Source organism: Sinocyclocheilus grahami, unplaced genomic scaffold (assembly GCF_001515645.1).
Source record: "Sinocyclocheilus grahami isolate Dianchi unplaced genomic scaffold, SAMN03320097.WGS_v1.1 scaffold283.1, whole genome shotgun sequence".
NCBI classification, from domain to species: domain Eukaryota; kingdom Metazoa; phylum Chordata; class Actinopteri; order Cypriniformes; family Cyprinidae; genus Sinocyclocheilus; species Sinocyclocheilus grahami.
Genome location: NW_015505462.1, coordinates 564,364 through 580,388, shown reverse-complemented (window position 1 = coordinate 580,388; position 16,025 = coordinate 564,364). Strand labels below are relative to the sequence as shown.

Below are 16,025 nucleotides of genomic sequence, written 5' to 3'. Positions count from 1 at the left end.
TGTAGTAAAAATCGTTTAGATTGAAAATGGGTCCCTTTGATTTCTTTCCATGGTTAAAATATAGCTTTAATTCAAGTCACTTAAGACTCGCCTTTATGTAGTCACATTTACAGGTAATTCTTTAATATATATTTTTAAATGCTTAACTTAGCCTTTTTGCCAAATTACCTTGTTTACATTTTTTTGATAGATTTATGTCAATGGAATTTTTTGTTCCTTTTTTTCATTTCTTTAGCATTTAATAAGTTATAAAACCAAAAACTGATCTCTAATTCTGCTTATCTGCCTGATAAAAAGCCTCTGAGTAGTTTATGATTACTAGCAGTATCCGATTTGATTTTCATTTAATGAATATAAAATGAATATATGGGGAATCAATATTGATGCAGTTCTGTGTTTGAGGATATTGCCTCTGTACTTGGCCTGTATGGTATAGCCTATTTGGGCACATTAGGTCATGTGAGGCAAAGCCCATATTTTGGATGTCAATTTGGCTGTTTTCATATTGTTTTATTCACAGAGAGTGGACTAATTATTCCAGTCTGACTGTGCTGTGGCTAACGGAGTGACAGTTGGCGTTATCGGAGTGATCAGTCTGCTTCTAAGCCTCTGCTTTAGCCATTTGACATATATTAACAGTAATTGCTGCCACAGCCACAATTATGTTTTGTAAACCTTATGCCATTTTCCAGGAGGATGGTCAGCAGGAATGCAGGGTGGAGGCTGGTGCGTAAAGACGTCTTCTAAACCACATAAACACACTTTTCATCATGAATCTCTACTATGAAAACTTGTCCTCTGGCCTAAAGGTTGGTCACAGACAAAAACAAACACTTAATCTCAAGGGGGATCTGTGTTTTAAATAAATTGTATCTTTAATCATACCAGCAATTACTGGTTTTGCTTTCCTGTAAAGAGAACTGTATTCAATTGTATAATCCTGGATTGATCAATTCCAGTGGTTTCTCAACTGGTTGGTCGTGATCCAAAAATGGGTCATAGGTCTGTTCTGACAGTCATGGACAATAATGCTAAATGCTCACCATTAAATGCAACCATGAATTTGTGAATGGCTAGGACAGCAAAATGAATATAGGAAAAAATACTTCCCAAATGTTTAATATGTATTTATTTAGCTAAAAAATGAAGGCTGTGTATTCAATTATCCAAGTAAACTTTCAACTTGCTTCACATGCACTCAATGAACAAAACACAATTAAGGTAAAAGAAATTAAATAGAGTCTGATTTTTCATATACGTTCTAAGTTATGTTAATAATGTTGGTTTTTGCAGTTAATGGTAGCATTAATACATTTCAGTGGGCATTTTTATTTACTTAACAATTTACAATAAACAATTTTGGTGCTGTGTTCGGCCACCACAATTTTATTCTACACTGATTGTGGGCAAAAAAAAAAAAGCCATTAAATATTTTCAACTAAACTAAATCTGAGTCAGCATTTCTCGCCCTCATGTATGTACAGGGCACACTAGGTCAACATTAGCTACTCTGAACAGATGTGATTGGGCCTCTTAAGGTTTGTGTGTTTATTTTTTGTGAAACGCACGTAATGTACTCTGAGGTTATTTAATAGTGAAGAGAGGAGTTCCGTGGACTCCAGCAGGTTCTGCAGCTGCCAGATTGTACAAGCATAAGCAGTGGAAAGATGTGTGGTGACAGCACGCCACTCATTAAACCGAATCAGCATCAGGGGGGTGACAACTGGACGACTCGAGCCTCGCCCGGTCACTCGGCCACTCTTTGTGGTATCCTTGCTGGTATCAGGTCAACAGCGGGCATGGGTTGTACTCTCTGGACTGAGCTGTTGATATCTATTTCAATCCACTTCTCCACCTGACACGCAGAATTCCACGTGTGCCAGGGCGCTTTCAACACGGTCTTGTTGCGCCATCTCTAGCGTCTAGATTGCTTAGCCTCCAACGGGCTCGCCCTGAGCCATAGCGAGTCTCATTTATGGAGACGCAGACACTGAGGTAACAGATGTGTGTTGATCTATTCATAGGGTGGTTTATATAATTCTCCCTGTCTCAAGAGTAATGTGTAATCCCTGTTAGGCTTTGTGGGCCTTTACGATTCAATTAAAGTGTTTCAGTTACTTATGTGGTCGAAAAAGAATGCAAATACTTTTGTTGTACCTTATGTGTGTGGAAGCTCTGTATGAATTCAATAAAACAAAGTATAGGCTTATATATATATATCAGATGTGAAGCCATAAAGTGGCAACCAATAAAAAGCTCTTGTATAAATCTGTGTTTTTGTCCTAATTTCCCATGAGGTACCAAGTCAGTTGGCTCTGCCCATTGTAGAATCTCATTGGTTCAAACTTTTGCTCCAAATACCTTTATAGGGCTTGTCCCAATACCCACACTTGTGGCCTTTTCACTTGTCCACTTGCCTGCTTACATGACTTATTCCATGTGTTTGGCCCAAGTGTTCAAGTGGGCATGAGGACCTCAAGTGTGCAAAGAACTTTTGATGGGACACACTTACAACCTAGTGTTGTTAAAATGCAAGCTTTATTTATACATTTTGATTTGCAGTACTTTTCAGAGCTTTACTCAAGTGATAAAAAGACTTTGCAAACATTTTACAAAATACACATACTTTTTTCTGCAGTAAATAAAATGTGCAACAATTTACGCTTTACTACCAAATTACATGTAATTTATTATTAATTTAATGTACACTTGAAAGTTTTCCTTAAATTCTCACAATTTCGGGGTACATGATTAATGGTGGGATAATTTTAACCTCAAATACCAATCCAAAGCAGTATTAGAGATAGTATGAATTTAGTCTAAATTTAGGGCACTGAGCTTTGGGGTTTTTTCCAACCTGGGATAGTCTTGCATACGCTCTCAAGTGTCCAAGACTGCAAGTGTGGCTATTGGGACAGGCCCATATTAAACATCAAATTAGTTTTTATTGGCTGTGGTTTTGTTGCATAATTTTTTGTTTTCAGTGTGGACTTGAGAAAAATAGCAACAGCTTCATTGTCATTTCTCTTGACTAAAGCCCTTTCAAGTAACATCTTCTGAGGTTTAACCACATGGTGTTGTGTTTTATATTATAAACAGACTTTGAAATGTAAAATTTTTCTATATGCTGATACTGGAATGAGACTACCCCAGTATCTCAGTTAAAATAAACAGTGTTCATTTTTGTAAAATTGTGACATTTTTGTAAAATGTTCCTGTTTCTGTTTTTGGAATAGCATACCATACCATACTCATATTATTTCTGCAATATGAAAGTTTGTACTGTGTGCAGAATTCAAATTTTATGCATGCATGAGAATGCCAAAATGTGCAGTTTGCAGTGTACAGAAACGCTGTATTTTACAATAGAGTGCTCAGCTTGACCTTCATTTTCAATGTAACAAATTAACTTTTAATATAATACCAGCCAAAATCTGCTTTTTGACTTCTGCCTCTTAAAAATGTAGCCATTATATAAGTGCACTGTGAAGTTAGCAGTACACTACTATTCTATTCCAAGCCTCTTTTTGTCAGTGGACTCTAGTGCTCACCTTCTTGCAGTATGTGGACACTCAGTAGCATTGATTGGAATGAGAGAATATGGGAAGAAAATAAATGGTGCCAGATTAATCCCCATCTGCTAAGCTGCTAAAATTTTCTGAAGGGCAAATAGTAAGTGTTGGTGTACATTTTTAACGCCTTGTCAAACTTCTGCCTCCTGAACAGCCCTCAGTGGTGAAAAATTGAAAACAAATGTTCTACTGACAGCTTTCCTATGCCCAGGGTGGGAGGATATTTATATCAAAAAGGTGCGAACATAAAGAGCTTTATAGACCAGCTAGTCAGTGCTAAGGGTGTATTGAGGGGCTCAAGCAAATTTGGTACCTTAAGCACTTGAAAGTGTTAATTATGTTATTTTATTAGCTGATGGATGGACACAATGAAAATACGTTGGTATAGTGTGAATTGGTCTTTGTTTGGCTTGAGGAAAAAGAAAAGCTTCAGTAACATGTAGGCCAGCTGAACTCAGTGGTGTAAAGTGGTTTATCCTCTAGGTGAGGCAATAACAAAACTTCAGTCATTTATTTAATATACACTTATTTAATTGTATTATTATATTGTAGCATTTGGTTTACTTTTGTAAAGCACTTAAAACTGCATGAATGCATGAAATAAACTGCATTTGAACACAACCATCATACAAAGCTTGTACAACGATCTGTCCTTAATATGTCTCAATACATGCTCATACTTCTTAACTAATTTGGCCTTTCCAACTTTTCTTTCGTACATGGCTGCCAAGCTAACATTAAGTAAGTATTTACTTTGGTTAGCATTTTCTCTTTAAATGTCCACATCTTTATAGCCTTTACTGAATAAAAGCTATAATGAAAAAAAGGTAATTTAAAAATTTTTTAATAAATGCATTAAAATAAATGCATTAAAAATATATATTTATAATATAATTTTTATATGTATCTCTCTGCCACTGTTTACTGTTACACTTGTTTGTTTGTTTTACATTGACTACATACCGTTTTGTACTAAAGTTTCAGCTAAATAATCACCACTTTTGAGCTGCAGATAATATGTTGCGTCAATTCAACTAATACATATGGAGCAGAATAAGCCCTAAATGATGCCTACAATAATTAGACCCAATTTGTCACATGACCTGCTTTTATGTGTCCGGTGAGTGGAGTAAACCCTGTTTTCACCTTTCCCCTCATCACTGGTGTGTTCTTGAGGGCCAATGTATTCACGCTTACCCATGGCTTGGCAGTGGGGCATGTTTCCTTGCCCCAATAATATATTAATAATCAGATACTGCCACCGCATGTCTTGCTGTCGCTGTTTGCTTGTTTTTATAGTTCACGGGTCAGTGGAGTGGCATTTGGTGCATGTCCCCTGTGCAAGTCATGTCTGTACTAACTAGCTAGTTGTGATCACTGTGAGGCCATGCCGGTGACGAGCCGCTTTCATAATGTTGACTATGTAAGTGACAGGCATGATAGGGAAATGCTTATGCAAAACTGAGTATGAATAATGGATGAACTCATATCAATTCATAGATCACATGACCATGGCATAAGCAAACATATTGTCCTTGTCTATTTGATGAGAGTGGAAGGTCACCAGAGGAACAGAGAAAAAAAAGAGAGAGACGACACATGAGAAAAAGTGAGTTTATCTAAAGGGGAGGTCAAGAGAAATAAATAGTGGCAAGACAATTAATGATATCTTAAAATATGCAATATGAATGAACATTACAAATGCAGCACATGCTTGTTCACTTCAAACACGGCAGGTGCAGAACTGACTATTTTTCTCATTGGCTCTTTTATTTTCTGTCTGATTGAAATGGGCCTGAACCTGCTCATTAATTTAGTTAAATGAGGTGAGAAAGTTGTTTTCAAGGTGGACGGGGGGTTGGGCGATCTTGAAAGCATTTCCTGTGATTTTGTTAATGTGCAGACCAGGTCCACCAAACCTGACTGCAAGCAGCTACTGGGTCAACGACCGCAATCTCGCTCAAAGTCTTTACTCCATTTACTTTGGGCCTCTAGGAACTAATGTTTTGTGACATTGTCAGTGATGCTCAAATCACCGAAGTTCAAACAGTATGCCTGGATAGATTTGGTGCAATAGCTGATATTTATTTGTATGCATAAACCTAAAAATATGAATACATCGTTTTTAAGCTACCATTATACCCTAAAAGAGCAGATGTGACCAGTATCTCCGGCACAGATCAATATCATTGTCTTTATGCTAGAAAAGCTCACAAGATACCTTCACGGGCATTTGTCTGTTAAAAGCACATATCCTGAATTGTTGCTTAACCCAACCAGTGACCCTGCCACTTGCAATCTCCCCCCCCTCTGCCCAGATTCACCAGCGCACAATCCCCCTCGGAGGCAGGCGATATAGGGTGTGTCAAAAAGGGCCACTAGAACCAAACAGGAAACCTGTGATTCACAAATCCGAAGGCTCGCTCCGCGACTGCTTACTCATCTGTTAAAAACAGAGTGATCTGGAAAGTTTGTATGGGAGGCCTTTTGACAGAGCCCTGCTGCTCTGTCAGTGCAGCACATGCTCTAGGCACTGGCATCCCCTATTGCCTTCCAGGTCATTGGGTAGCCGCAGAGGGGGGTCTGCCTCAAGCCCCATGACAAGCCTCTGATTCGCAGCTGGATCCGTAACAAGGTATCATAGTAAATGAGTCGATAAAACATCACTGAACTAAGGAGCGTGACAAATTGCCATGATATCATTTGTAATACTTAATATGAGTTGCGGAAGAAGGTGGTTCAGCAGCAACAGACCTCATCCTCTACTGGCACCCCCAAAACTGAGATTACTACTAATGCGAGAAGGCAACGAATAAATAGTCTCGGCATTGTGATTTTACAGGTTGTAGGTGTTGTGACCATGACATGGGTTGTTTGTGACATGTTGCCCTGCTTTACATTCGGGTTGGGCTCTTCATTATAAATGAACAGTGATAATGTTACAAATTGCTGCTGTCTCGAGTTAGGTCTTCACCGCAGCATAGAGCAGCAGTGTTCTGACAGTTTAAGAACCCCCAAACCCTCAAAAACAAAAAGGGAAACCCCAGATTAATAACTTTGAAACTTTGATTTTTCAGTTGCTTGCCTGTAAAAAAACATAGCAGTGTGGGGAAACCACTAGTGCCACTCTAACTACTTTCAGTTTTATTATTATTTACTAAAAGTTATATATGAATACTGAATTACATTTTCATGTTAATCTTGTACATCTTTTTTAAATCCCTAAAAAATAGATTTTATGTTTATCTTTATTTAATTTATGACACACACGCACACACACACACATATATATAGGTAAATACCTTCATTTTTTTTCTTTCTTTTTTTGTGGTTATGAATGGCAGATTTGTGTGTGTGTGTGTGTGTTTAACCCATTGCATTTTCATTTATGGAATTTTGTTTTGATATCACTTGTGAAATATCACACATATTTATTAACACGCAGGTATCATTTCAGAAATATTATTTTATTATTATTATTTTAGCATGAACTTACATGTGTCTCTGAGAAAGTTAAAATAAAAAAAACTTGCTGAAAATCACAATGAATATCTTAGGTCTAAATGTCAAGGTTTCATACCAAATCCAGTGACATTTCTGTGATGGGATGTACCCCTGGGTGAACATTGCCAACACTGGGAGAGCATTGATGGCACTCATAAAGAATCTTTGTGATTTGCAATGTAGACTCCATAAAAGACATATTCAAAAACAATATTTATCATGTATCAATAATTTTTTCTTATTTTTGTTTTTGATGTATATTATTAGCTTATTCTTGTTTATTCAAAGACATCATAGTTTGCAAGTATATTATTAATAAAACAAATCTAATTGACCAGAATTCACAGTATAATATGGAATATAAAGCAAATACAGAAAACATTTGCTTACTTGAAATGCCAGAATTAGACTTTCCATCCATACATTTTTTCATCCATGTTTTGTTCTTTAATCTCCAGCTTCAGAGTTGGCACTACAGTATTTCAAGATTTTCAATGAACCAGACATCCAAGACACAAACCCTGCTGATTCATTGTGCATTTGTACCAGGGTAGACCAAAGAGAACAAAGGAGCTGCTATATGTATATTCTTACATCAAATCATAACATTCAGCTTCTTTCAATAGCCATTATACTTTCCGTTACTTTGCACTGCCATCAAATAACGCTGGTACTGTATCAGTTATTATTGGTATAAAGAGTGAAATGGTCCAATTATGATTTGCCGTGTGTATGTCTAAGCGACTTTCATCAGACAGCACAGGCTGCCATTTCGGGACAACCGAACTCTGGCTTCTTTCGGGGGCTCTGTGGTTCCTAGGGGAGAACAGAATAGAAGTCGTGGAGCTTGCTGTGATCCAAAGAACGTGTGCCAAATGCTATCAAAACTGGATTAACAGATGACAATTGAGGTTGATGAAAGGCATTGAGCAAGAAAAAGGGAGTTTCCAAGTAACCCATGAATGGAATTTCAAACTATATGCAATATGTTGAATGTGAGTTCCCATTCTACACCTGTTATTTTGTGATATTATTGTTGCAGACCGTGTAGTTTTAGTTATATGATGTATATTGTATATTAAAATATAGATTGCATTTCTCTTCTGTCTTGGATATACAATTTATTTAATACCTCATTTTAGCTTTGAATGTTCAGTACATTCACATGAGAGGAATATCTTCCCTGACATTAAAAATAGATTTTAGATAGAATTTTAATAGACAAAGTTGTCCAAATATAGTTTTAATACTTAGGAAGTAATCTAGTGTGACATGGTTTGCTCACTTATTTCATATTCTAATGCAAATGAATGTGCCATAGTTGTTGTTGTTGTTGTATTTTTTTTCTTTTGGTATTTTTGGTTCTTACAAGCAATGCTGTGCACAACCATCACATAGCCAGAGAAACCTGACATTTCCTCAGAGTCCCCTGCTGACTTAATCATGGCAAATATTGTGTGTCATTTGTTTGCCACGCATGGACCTGGCTGATGGTAGTAGTAGTAATTCACCACTGCTGTGCGCCGGTTCCTGGAGTGCACTCCAGTGATGGTGTCGTGCACGTCAGGGCATAGACATGACAACCAGGATCATCACCAAACTGAGGCCATGCATGGAATGGAGTACTGGCTTACTAGCTCAGTGTACACTATGTGCTGCATTTAAAAAAATGTAAGTGGAATAGTATGTATTATGTAATTGTAAATGTTTCAAACAATAGTTTCCTAAATTGTTTTCATGTGATCTCATTTGTTTAGTTAATTCAGAATTTCATTCTATTGTCATTATGGGAATAAAAATAGTCATTTTGCATTTAAATCCAATTCTATGTGAATAAAATGTTGTAACTCAAATAACTAGTCAAAAGTATGTTCAAATCCAAGGTTGATTTTACTTCATGTTCCACACTCTAAAGGAAGGTCTAGTGCATTGCATTGTGGGGTACGATTCCACAAAGTGTTTTCCAGTATTATGCTGCACATTTCTGGTAAATGTAGTAGGTCATACAGGTATTTTATGTACAAAAAAGTGCACAATACTATATACTGCAAAAATAATAAGCCTATACGTATTGTGGTAGTACCTATTTTCTGAACATAGCCTCCAAACATTAACGTATACTAGGTATGATAATGTAGTTCTCATTAAAAGATGAAAATAAAATATAAAAGGCTGAGGAATTTTTTATCAGTTGTAGAAGTAGTTTTTATCTTTTAGTCCAGAGCATATGCAATTGTCTGCGACTTTAAATCAGAAAGGGGCGATTCTTCATGGACGCCTATCTTTTTCTCTGACCAATCAAAAGTCATTATTTTTTCACATAGCGACGCTGGCAGCCAATAGGAACATCTCATGTGAGGAAGCCGAAGACATGGCGCTGCGCATAGGATGTGGTGACAGAAGAGCGTCTGTGTTGTAAGTTTGAACATACTGGAGATTTCTCTCCTCTTTACATTACACAGTATGTGTTAACGACACTGATCGTTTTTAAAGTGCATTCGTGGTAAAAGGACGTCCCATATAAGTAAGCGGAGAGAATTAAGGGAGAATATGATAAAACGTTTATTTTATGAGTATGACATTGACATGTTTTGATGCTTTCTTTTATAAGAATAACAGTTTGTTTATTTCAAATGAATTGGTTTTGTCACAAAACGCTTGCGTAGTCACAGTTTATTGTCCTCCATGTATCTCGTTTGCTGATATGTCTTACCAGAGGTGCCAAAAGATTGAATAAGAAAGCAGAAGTTTGATGTCCAAAACTATTGGTCAAACCCAAGTCCTGTTGCCTAGTCAGATGCAGAATGGATGTTTGGAATATCCAAAGCAACTGAAATATTGTGTTGAGCTAAAACTATTCTGTGCCTGATAAAGAGAGAGCGAGAGAAAGCAAGGTGCCCTGTTATAAATATATATATATGTGTATATATATATATATATATATTTAAAAAAAATAACTAAATAACAACAATAGTGCCTCTCATTAAAGTCTTTCAAGAGGATAATAATAATAATAATAAATGGTACATGCAGCCTTTACTTAGTTTGGAGTCAAGGATGCATGAAATTGAGGTAAAGATAAAAAAGAAATTGAGTCAAAGTTAAAGACATTTTAACATGTTACGAAATATTTCTATTTTAAATAAATGTCTTTTTTTTCTGTTCATCAAAGAATCCTGGGGGAAAAAATGTATCATGGTTTCCACATAAATATTAAAAAGCAGAACTGTTTTCATTATTGATGATAATAAGAAATGTTTATTGAGCACCAAATCAGCATATTAGAATGATTTCTGAAGGATCATGTGACACTGAAGACTGGAGTAATAGCTGCTGAAAAATTCAGCTTAGCCATCACAGGAATAAATGACCTAAATAATAAATTACAAGAATAAATTACAAAAATATATTCAAACACATTTTGTTATAATATTTCACAATATCACTGTTTTACTGTATTTTGATCAAATAAATGCAACCTTGGTCAAAATGATTTCTTAATATAATACTAAATTAATCTATGATTTTTAAATTCATTTATATCTATTCCTATTTTCAGAATTCTTGGAATTTTCTGTGCTTAATTCTAAAGTTTACTAAGAGTGGGCAGCATGTATTTTTTATTATTATTTTAGAATTATTGTAGATTAATGCATTTATTGATTTTTATTTAAGTCCCAATTTTGACTAGACTAATCTCTGAAAATTAAATAAATAAATGGTTTGGTTCATGATATGCTTAAGACCATGCTTAAATTTTTTTTTTATTGTGTGTGTGCTACGTTTTTCCATTTTAAACATCTATGTCCTTCAGACATGAATGAATGGCTATTAAATGACATAAAATTTTGTATGCTTAAGAATTCAAAAATGTACAATAAGCTTGACATTTCCAGAGGTATTTCAAACAACCAGTCATAATCACTAAAGCAAAATAGTACTGTACTTCTACATGGTACATCTGTGTCTAATTCCTCTTGAGAGACTTTAATGAGGGACTTCAAACAGTTTAAATGTCAATTACAAAGAAGGCATGGTTTTAAGGTCCCAGTAATCTGTCCATATTGGGCATTGGTCATCAGGACATGGTGCCAGGTGGCTGTAATTCATAGCAGATGAATTTCCAGAGGCGCTGTACTGATGGGCCAGCTAATGTACAGTGTGAACTGTGACTGTCATGCCAGGGTTTGTCATATTTGCAGTTAGCATGTGAATATGCAGTGCGTCCAATGACAGTTTCAGTGCCTGAGGTCATCCAGGAGGATGTGTTTAACTCTGTTAATTAAACCAGCAGTTCATGTTTGTTATCCCTTGAAGACAAATCCATTTGTTCAGCTTCTCTAAAGGAATGCGCTTCTCACACATTGGCTTTTAAATTAGTTTGCCCAGGCGCATGTATAGAGAACCTGGATTATAATCAGCTTTCCATTTGTTTTATAACTGTGAGCTGATGTGAGTGTTTCTTTTTTTCCCTCCTTCCACAAAAGCCACAAAGCAAACTGAGTTGGCTTGGAAGGAAATTTGAACACATGGCTAACTGCACGGGCTGGACCCAATTCCGAGGCCCATGAGTGGAGTGTGTGTGTGTGTGTGTGTGTGTGTGTGTGTGTGTGTGCGTGCGTGCACGTGTTTTATGGAGAGTCGAGAGCCACTAGCTTGGAAGCAGACTGGGATATCTCACAAACACCCTCATGTCAAAGATGTAACAGCATCCCAGAGGAAACATGGATTGATGCTATGAACACGACAAGTGATGAAAGTAGCCTAGAGCTTGTCAATTACACTTCCTGGGCCTGGACCCTATAAGTTAATGGGCAGCTTCCCCTTTCGAGGCCTGCCAAGGCTTTATAGTACTGCTTATAAAACCATGAAGTGTAATGTGCTACTATAACTTTTTCAATTAAGAGCAACTGTGCAAACGCCCTTGGATACCTGGAAGCAATGGAAAGCAATTTTAGAGGCTTTTGTTGGAATAAATCAAAGGTAGAGTTCTAGATGCATTCATTTAAAAACCATTTTTTAATGAACTTCTCTTTGGGATCCAATCCTGATGAGTTTTTGCTTATATTTGTCCACCCTATTTGTAACGATGAACCTTTTTTTAAATGCTAAATGCTTGCCCCTAAATATCCCACTGTGCCCATCGCCATCAAGTTAATTGTTCATATTATTTGCTTTTAAACTACTGGATCAAATATATGTCTTCGGCCCATGTTTAAATTTTATATCAACCGCATTGGCAGTGCATGAAAGGGATGAATTAGGGTTGTTGTTGTTTCCTGTTCTAATATTCCTTGTGTGTGTGTGGAAGGACTGTGACATTTTCAAACAAAGTCAACAGGACAGATCATTTTAAATGTTCAAAGCCGCCGACCCCCCCTCATCTGGTGCCTTTTAGTGTAGGTGTAGCCTTTGGCATCCCATAGAAAAATAAATGAGTGCTGAGTAAATAGTGATGTGTTGACAACTCATTTCCACATTGATTGGTGCCGGTAACAGGAGCAGAGGTGTGTGGCCTTAATCCAATTACGAAACAAAACCCGAGCCTCACTGTAACCAACCATCTTACAGAATATGGCCTGAACTGAGTAACCGAAATGTGAGTTAACCGGCTGACCCAGTGTGATCAAAGCAAGCCTGAGGTTGTTTTATTGTGAAACAAGTAAGCTGGATTCAATGGCACTCCCTCATAAAGTACGTGAGGTTGTGTTTATATGTCTTTGCTCTTCACATAACCAAAAAAAAAAGAGATATTGGTTTTGCGTATGTCTCTGGTTTTTCTCTCACATTTCAGATCAGTATGTCAATATATCGGTCTATTACCTGTTGTTGACCCCCCTGAGTTAACCGGCTGACCCAGTGTGATCAAAGCAAGCCTGAGGTTGTTTTAGTGTGAAATAAGTAAGCTGGATTCAATGGCGCTCCCTCATAAAGTGTTTGAGGTTGTGTTTATATGTCTTTGCTCTTCACGTAACCAAAAAAACAGATATCGTTTTTTTGTCCATCTTGCTCTCACATTTCAGATCAGTACGTCAATATATCGGTCTATTACCTGTTGTTGACCCCCCCCTAAATTGGGCCTTTGAAATTTGTTACAGAGCATTAACTTAACACATGTTCTGGGGGAAAAACAAAGGGGAGGTAACAGGATTGGGAGCCAGCTGAGTAAACTGAATGTTAGAGAAATGGCTGTTCGAAGCGTTCTTGTCCCGGAGGTAACTGAGAAGGTCCATACGGCCAACAGATGGAGATTTGTGCTCCGAGTCCCCACCGACCCAAACAAGTGCCTCTGCTCTTGCATTAAAAGCTTTGATCAACGGAGGGTCTCGGCCAGAGAGCGGCTCCTCAGATAGGCCGTGGACTTGCATCTGTATAAACATGGCCTTTCAGGAATGTGTGAACAATGCAACAATAGAATCTTGTTCTAGAGCCAGACCCATGGACTCATGTGGTTTACCGATCGAGCTTGTGCTCGGATTGAATGAATAGTTTTGGGAATATTGACTGTTTTCAGACATAACAGCCATGGGATGTTGAAACTTTGCCTTTGATTCACACGAGTTTGAATGTGAGAGTGGCACAAAATTATTATGATATACTGTGGAGCCAGTTAGCTAAAATTTAAATGGGCTTTGACTTTTAGATACAAGTTTAATAATAATATTCATGCTTTTTCTCACAGTTAATACACTTAGGTACAAAAGCTGTCACCTCGTTTTTTTTAAAGTACATTTTTGTATTTATTTACTCCTAAAGGGTGCATATTAGTACCTTAATGTACATTTTATTAGTGTACATAATATGAATACCGAAGTTATACATATTATATTGCCTTTTAAAAGGCACCACCTCAATGATGGAGTTTGTACCTTCATTTCTGAATGTACAAACATTTTGCTGTATTTTTTTCTTTTTTAAAACTGCTAATGTTACACATCTCCAAGAATAGTCTAATATTTACAACGAAACAATAAGGTGTTACATTGGGCAGCTGTTTTTGATAAACACACTTTGTTGTGTGCGTGACTAAACAGAATGGACCAATTCGGTTTAGTCACTGCTTGCATCAGGTGAACTGGCTGCATTGTGAGGTGTGTGCGTTGGCTTGCATGATCTGCTGCCACAGTGTCTGCCACGCTTAGTTCATCATACTCCAGGCAGAGCTCTGGAGAGACACCTGGATTGGCCAGCCTCTGCTGGGAAGGCCACGCTGTGCCAAGATCAACCGTAATCAACACGCATTTTCTGTCTTATACATCATAATTATTAACTTTAGTGCTGAGTTTACAGCAGGCAGCTGATGAAATTTTTATAGTGATTTAGATGCTCAGGTTTGTGACGGCAGTTCTCTCTCAGTCCCCATGGTGTCAGTGTTTGCAACGTTTGATTATTGCCCTTTGGTCACACTTCAGGTAGGCAGTGCAGGGCCTGCAAGTCAATGAGAAGTTTCAAGTTGCCATTTTATTGACAAGAATACAGTTGTATTCTTTACTTGTTTATGTTTCTCAGTATATATTTATTGTTGGATTAAAAATAAATTATTATTGTACATAAATATTATTAAATTATTATATATTATAATAATTTTTTAGACATTATATAGCAATTAAATCGCAACAAAGCAATAATATAAATAATAATAATGAAATAATTACATTATAGTATATAGCAATACAGTTATATTTAATAAATATATATTTAATTTAATAAAATGATAAAATAAGGATATCTGAATAGTAATAATAATATACAACACACACACACACACATATACACACATATATATATAAAACAAATGCATTATAAAAAGTAATAGTAAATTATATTTATTATACTTTGGGGTGAATAAAAATAGGTGTGCTACACAGTGATTTATTTTATAATTCTAATTTAATATTGCTTATCATTTTGAGAGTTATAAACTGTAGTCAAATGCATATTTCTTATATTTGAATAAGTGCATGTGACTGACATATGCAAAACTCCCTAAATCTACTGTCTCTCCACCTCCTAAATCACTAGAGACTGCTAATTTTATGTAGAAACACGGATAAGTTCTAATTTAAAGGCCAGAGCAAACAGCACTTACAGTGAAATTAGTCTCCGGCGATGAACCGTGCAATGAAATCATATCCATCCCTTTTTAATGACTGAATGAAATATTAATAGAACATAAGCAATAAGAGGAGAAATAATAATAGGAGCAGATTTCCCATGGTGCAGCACATGGAAATGGGGAGATAGGAGCCCTGAGGTTGGGCTGGGCTCCTTCTCTCGGTGTCTGTGAGGCTCCACCAAGCCAGCCAACCTTCCACCGTTTCTCATTAGCTTTGGAAATGAGCACATCGTGGTTCAGGCTACGCAGCAGGAGGTTCAAGCGCTTCATTCAATGATGTTTGGAAGATAGGTGGCGCTGGAGATCCTGAATATCGCCTGCTTGACCAGTCTTATATGGCTCAGATATTAGAATAGTGTCTGTAGCTTATTTACAATCCGGGCAAGCCGTATACTCTCACAGCATTTCAAAGTGCTTTGGACTTTTAAAACACCAGTTGTAGTTTCTATAAATGCTTTTGTAATTGTCATATTGGTTTAAGGCTCTTTTCCCACTGTGTTGGATGAACTGTTGCAATCCCAAATTGAGCATTTGGCTCATGTTGCTATGGGAATATGTTTATGGATTTGAATAAGTGATTCAATGTTGATTTTATAGTAACTATTAAATGTCTCTGGATTTGTGTTTTGTGGAGAACAAAGCTCCTGCCTGTAAATTTATCTTTTTTTCCCCTCAGGGAATCATCTCTATTTAACACTGTTTCATCATATGAAAGTAACACAACTGTTGTCAGATTCAAGGAAAAGCTATTCTGTCAGAATATCAATTTAAAAAAATATATATATATATATATATATATATATATATATATTTTTTTTTTTTTTTTTTTTATA

The 16,025-nt window shown here is 36.6% G+C and overlaps 1 protein-coding gene across 1 annotated transcript in view; it reads left to right on the top strand.

Annotated features, from left to right (window-relative positions):
* Positions 1-9,424: 9,424 nt before the first annotated feature.
* LOC107600379 (citrate lyase subunit beta-like protein, mitochondrial) overlaps positions 9,425-16,025 on the top strand; it is a 73,467-nt gene continuing 66,866 nt past the window's right edge. The window contains exon 1 of the mRNA XM_016292253.1: positions 9,425-9,491. Coding sequence (XP_016147739.1) covers positions 9,448-9,491 — 44 coding nt within the window. The 5' untranslated portion in view covers positions 9,425-9,447. The remainder of the gene's footprint in view (positions 9,492-16,025) is intronic.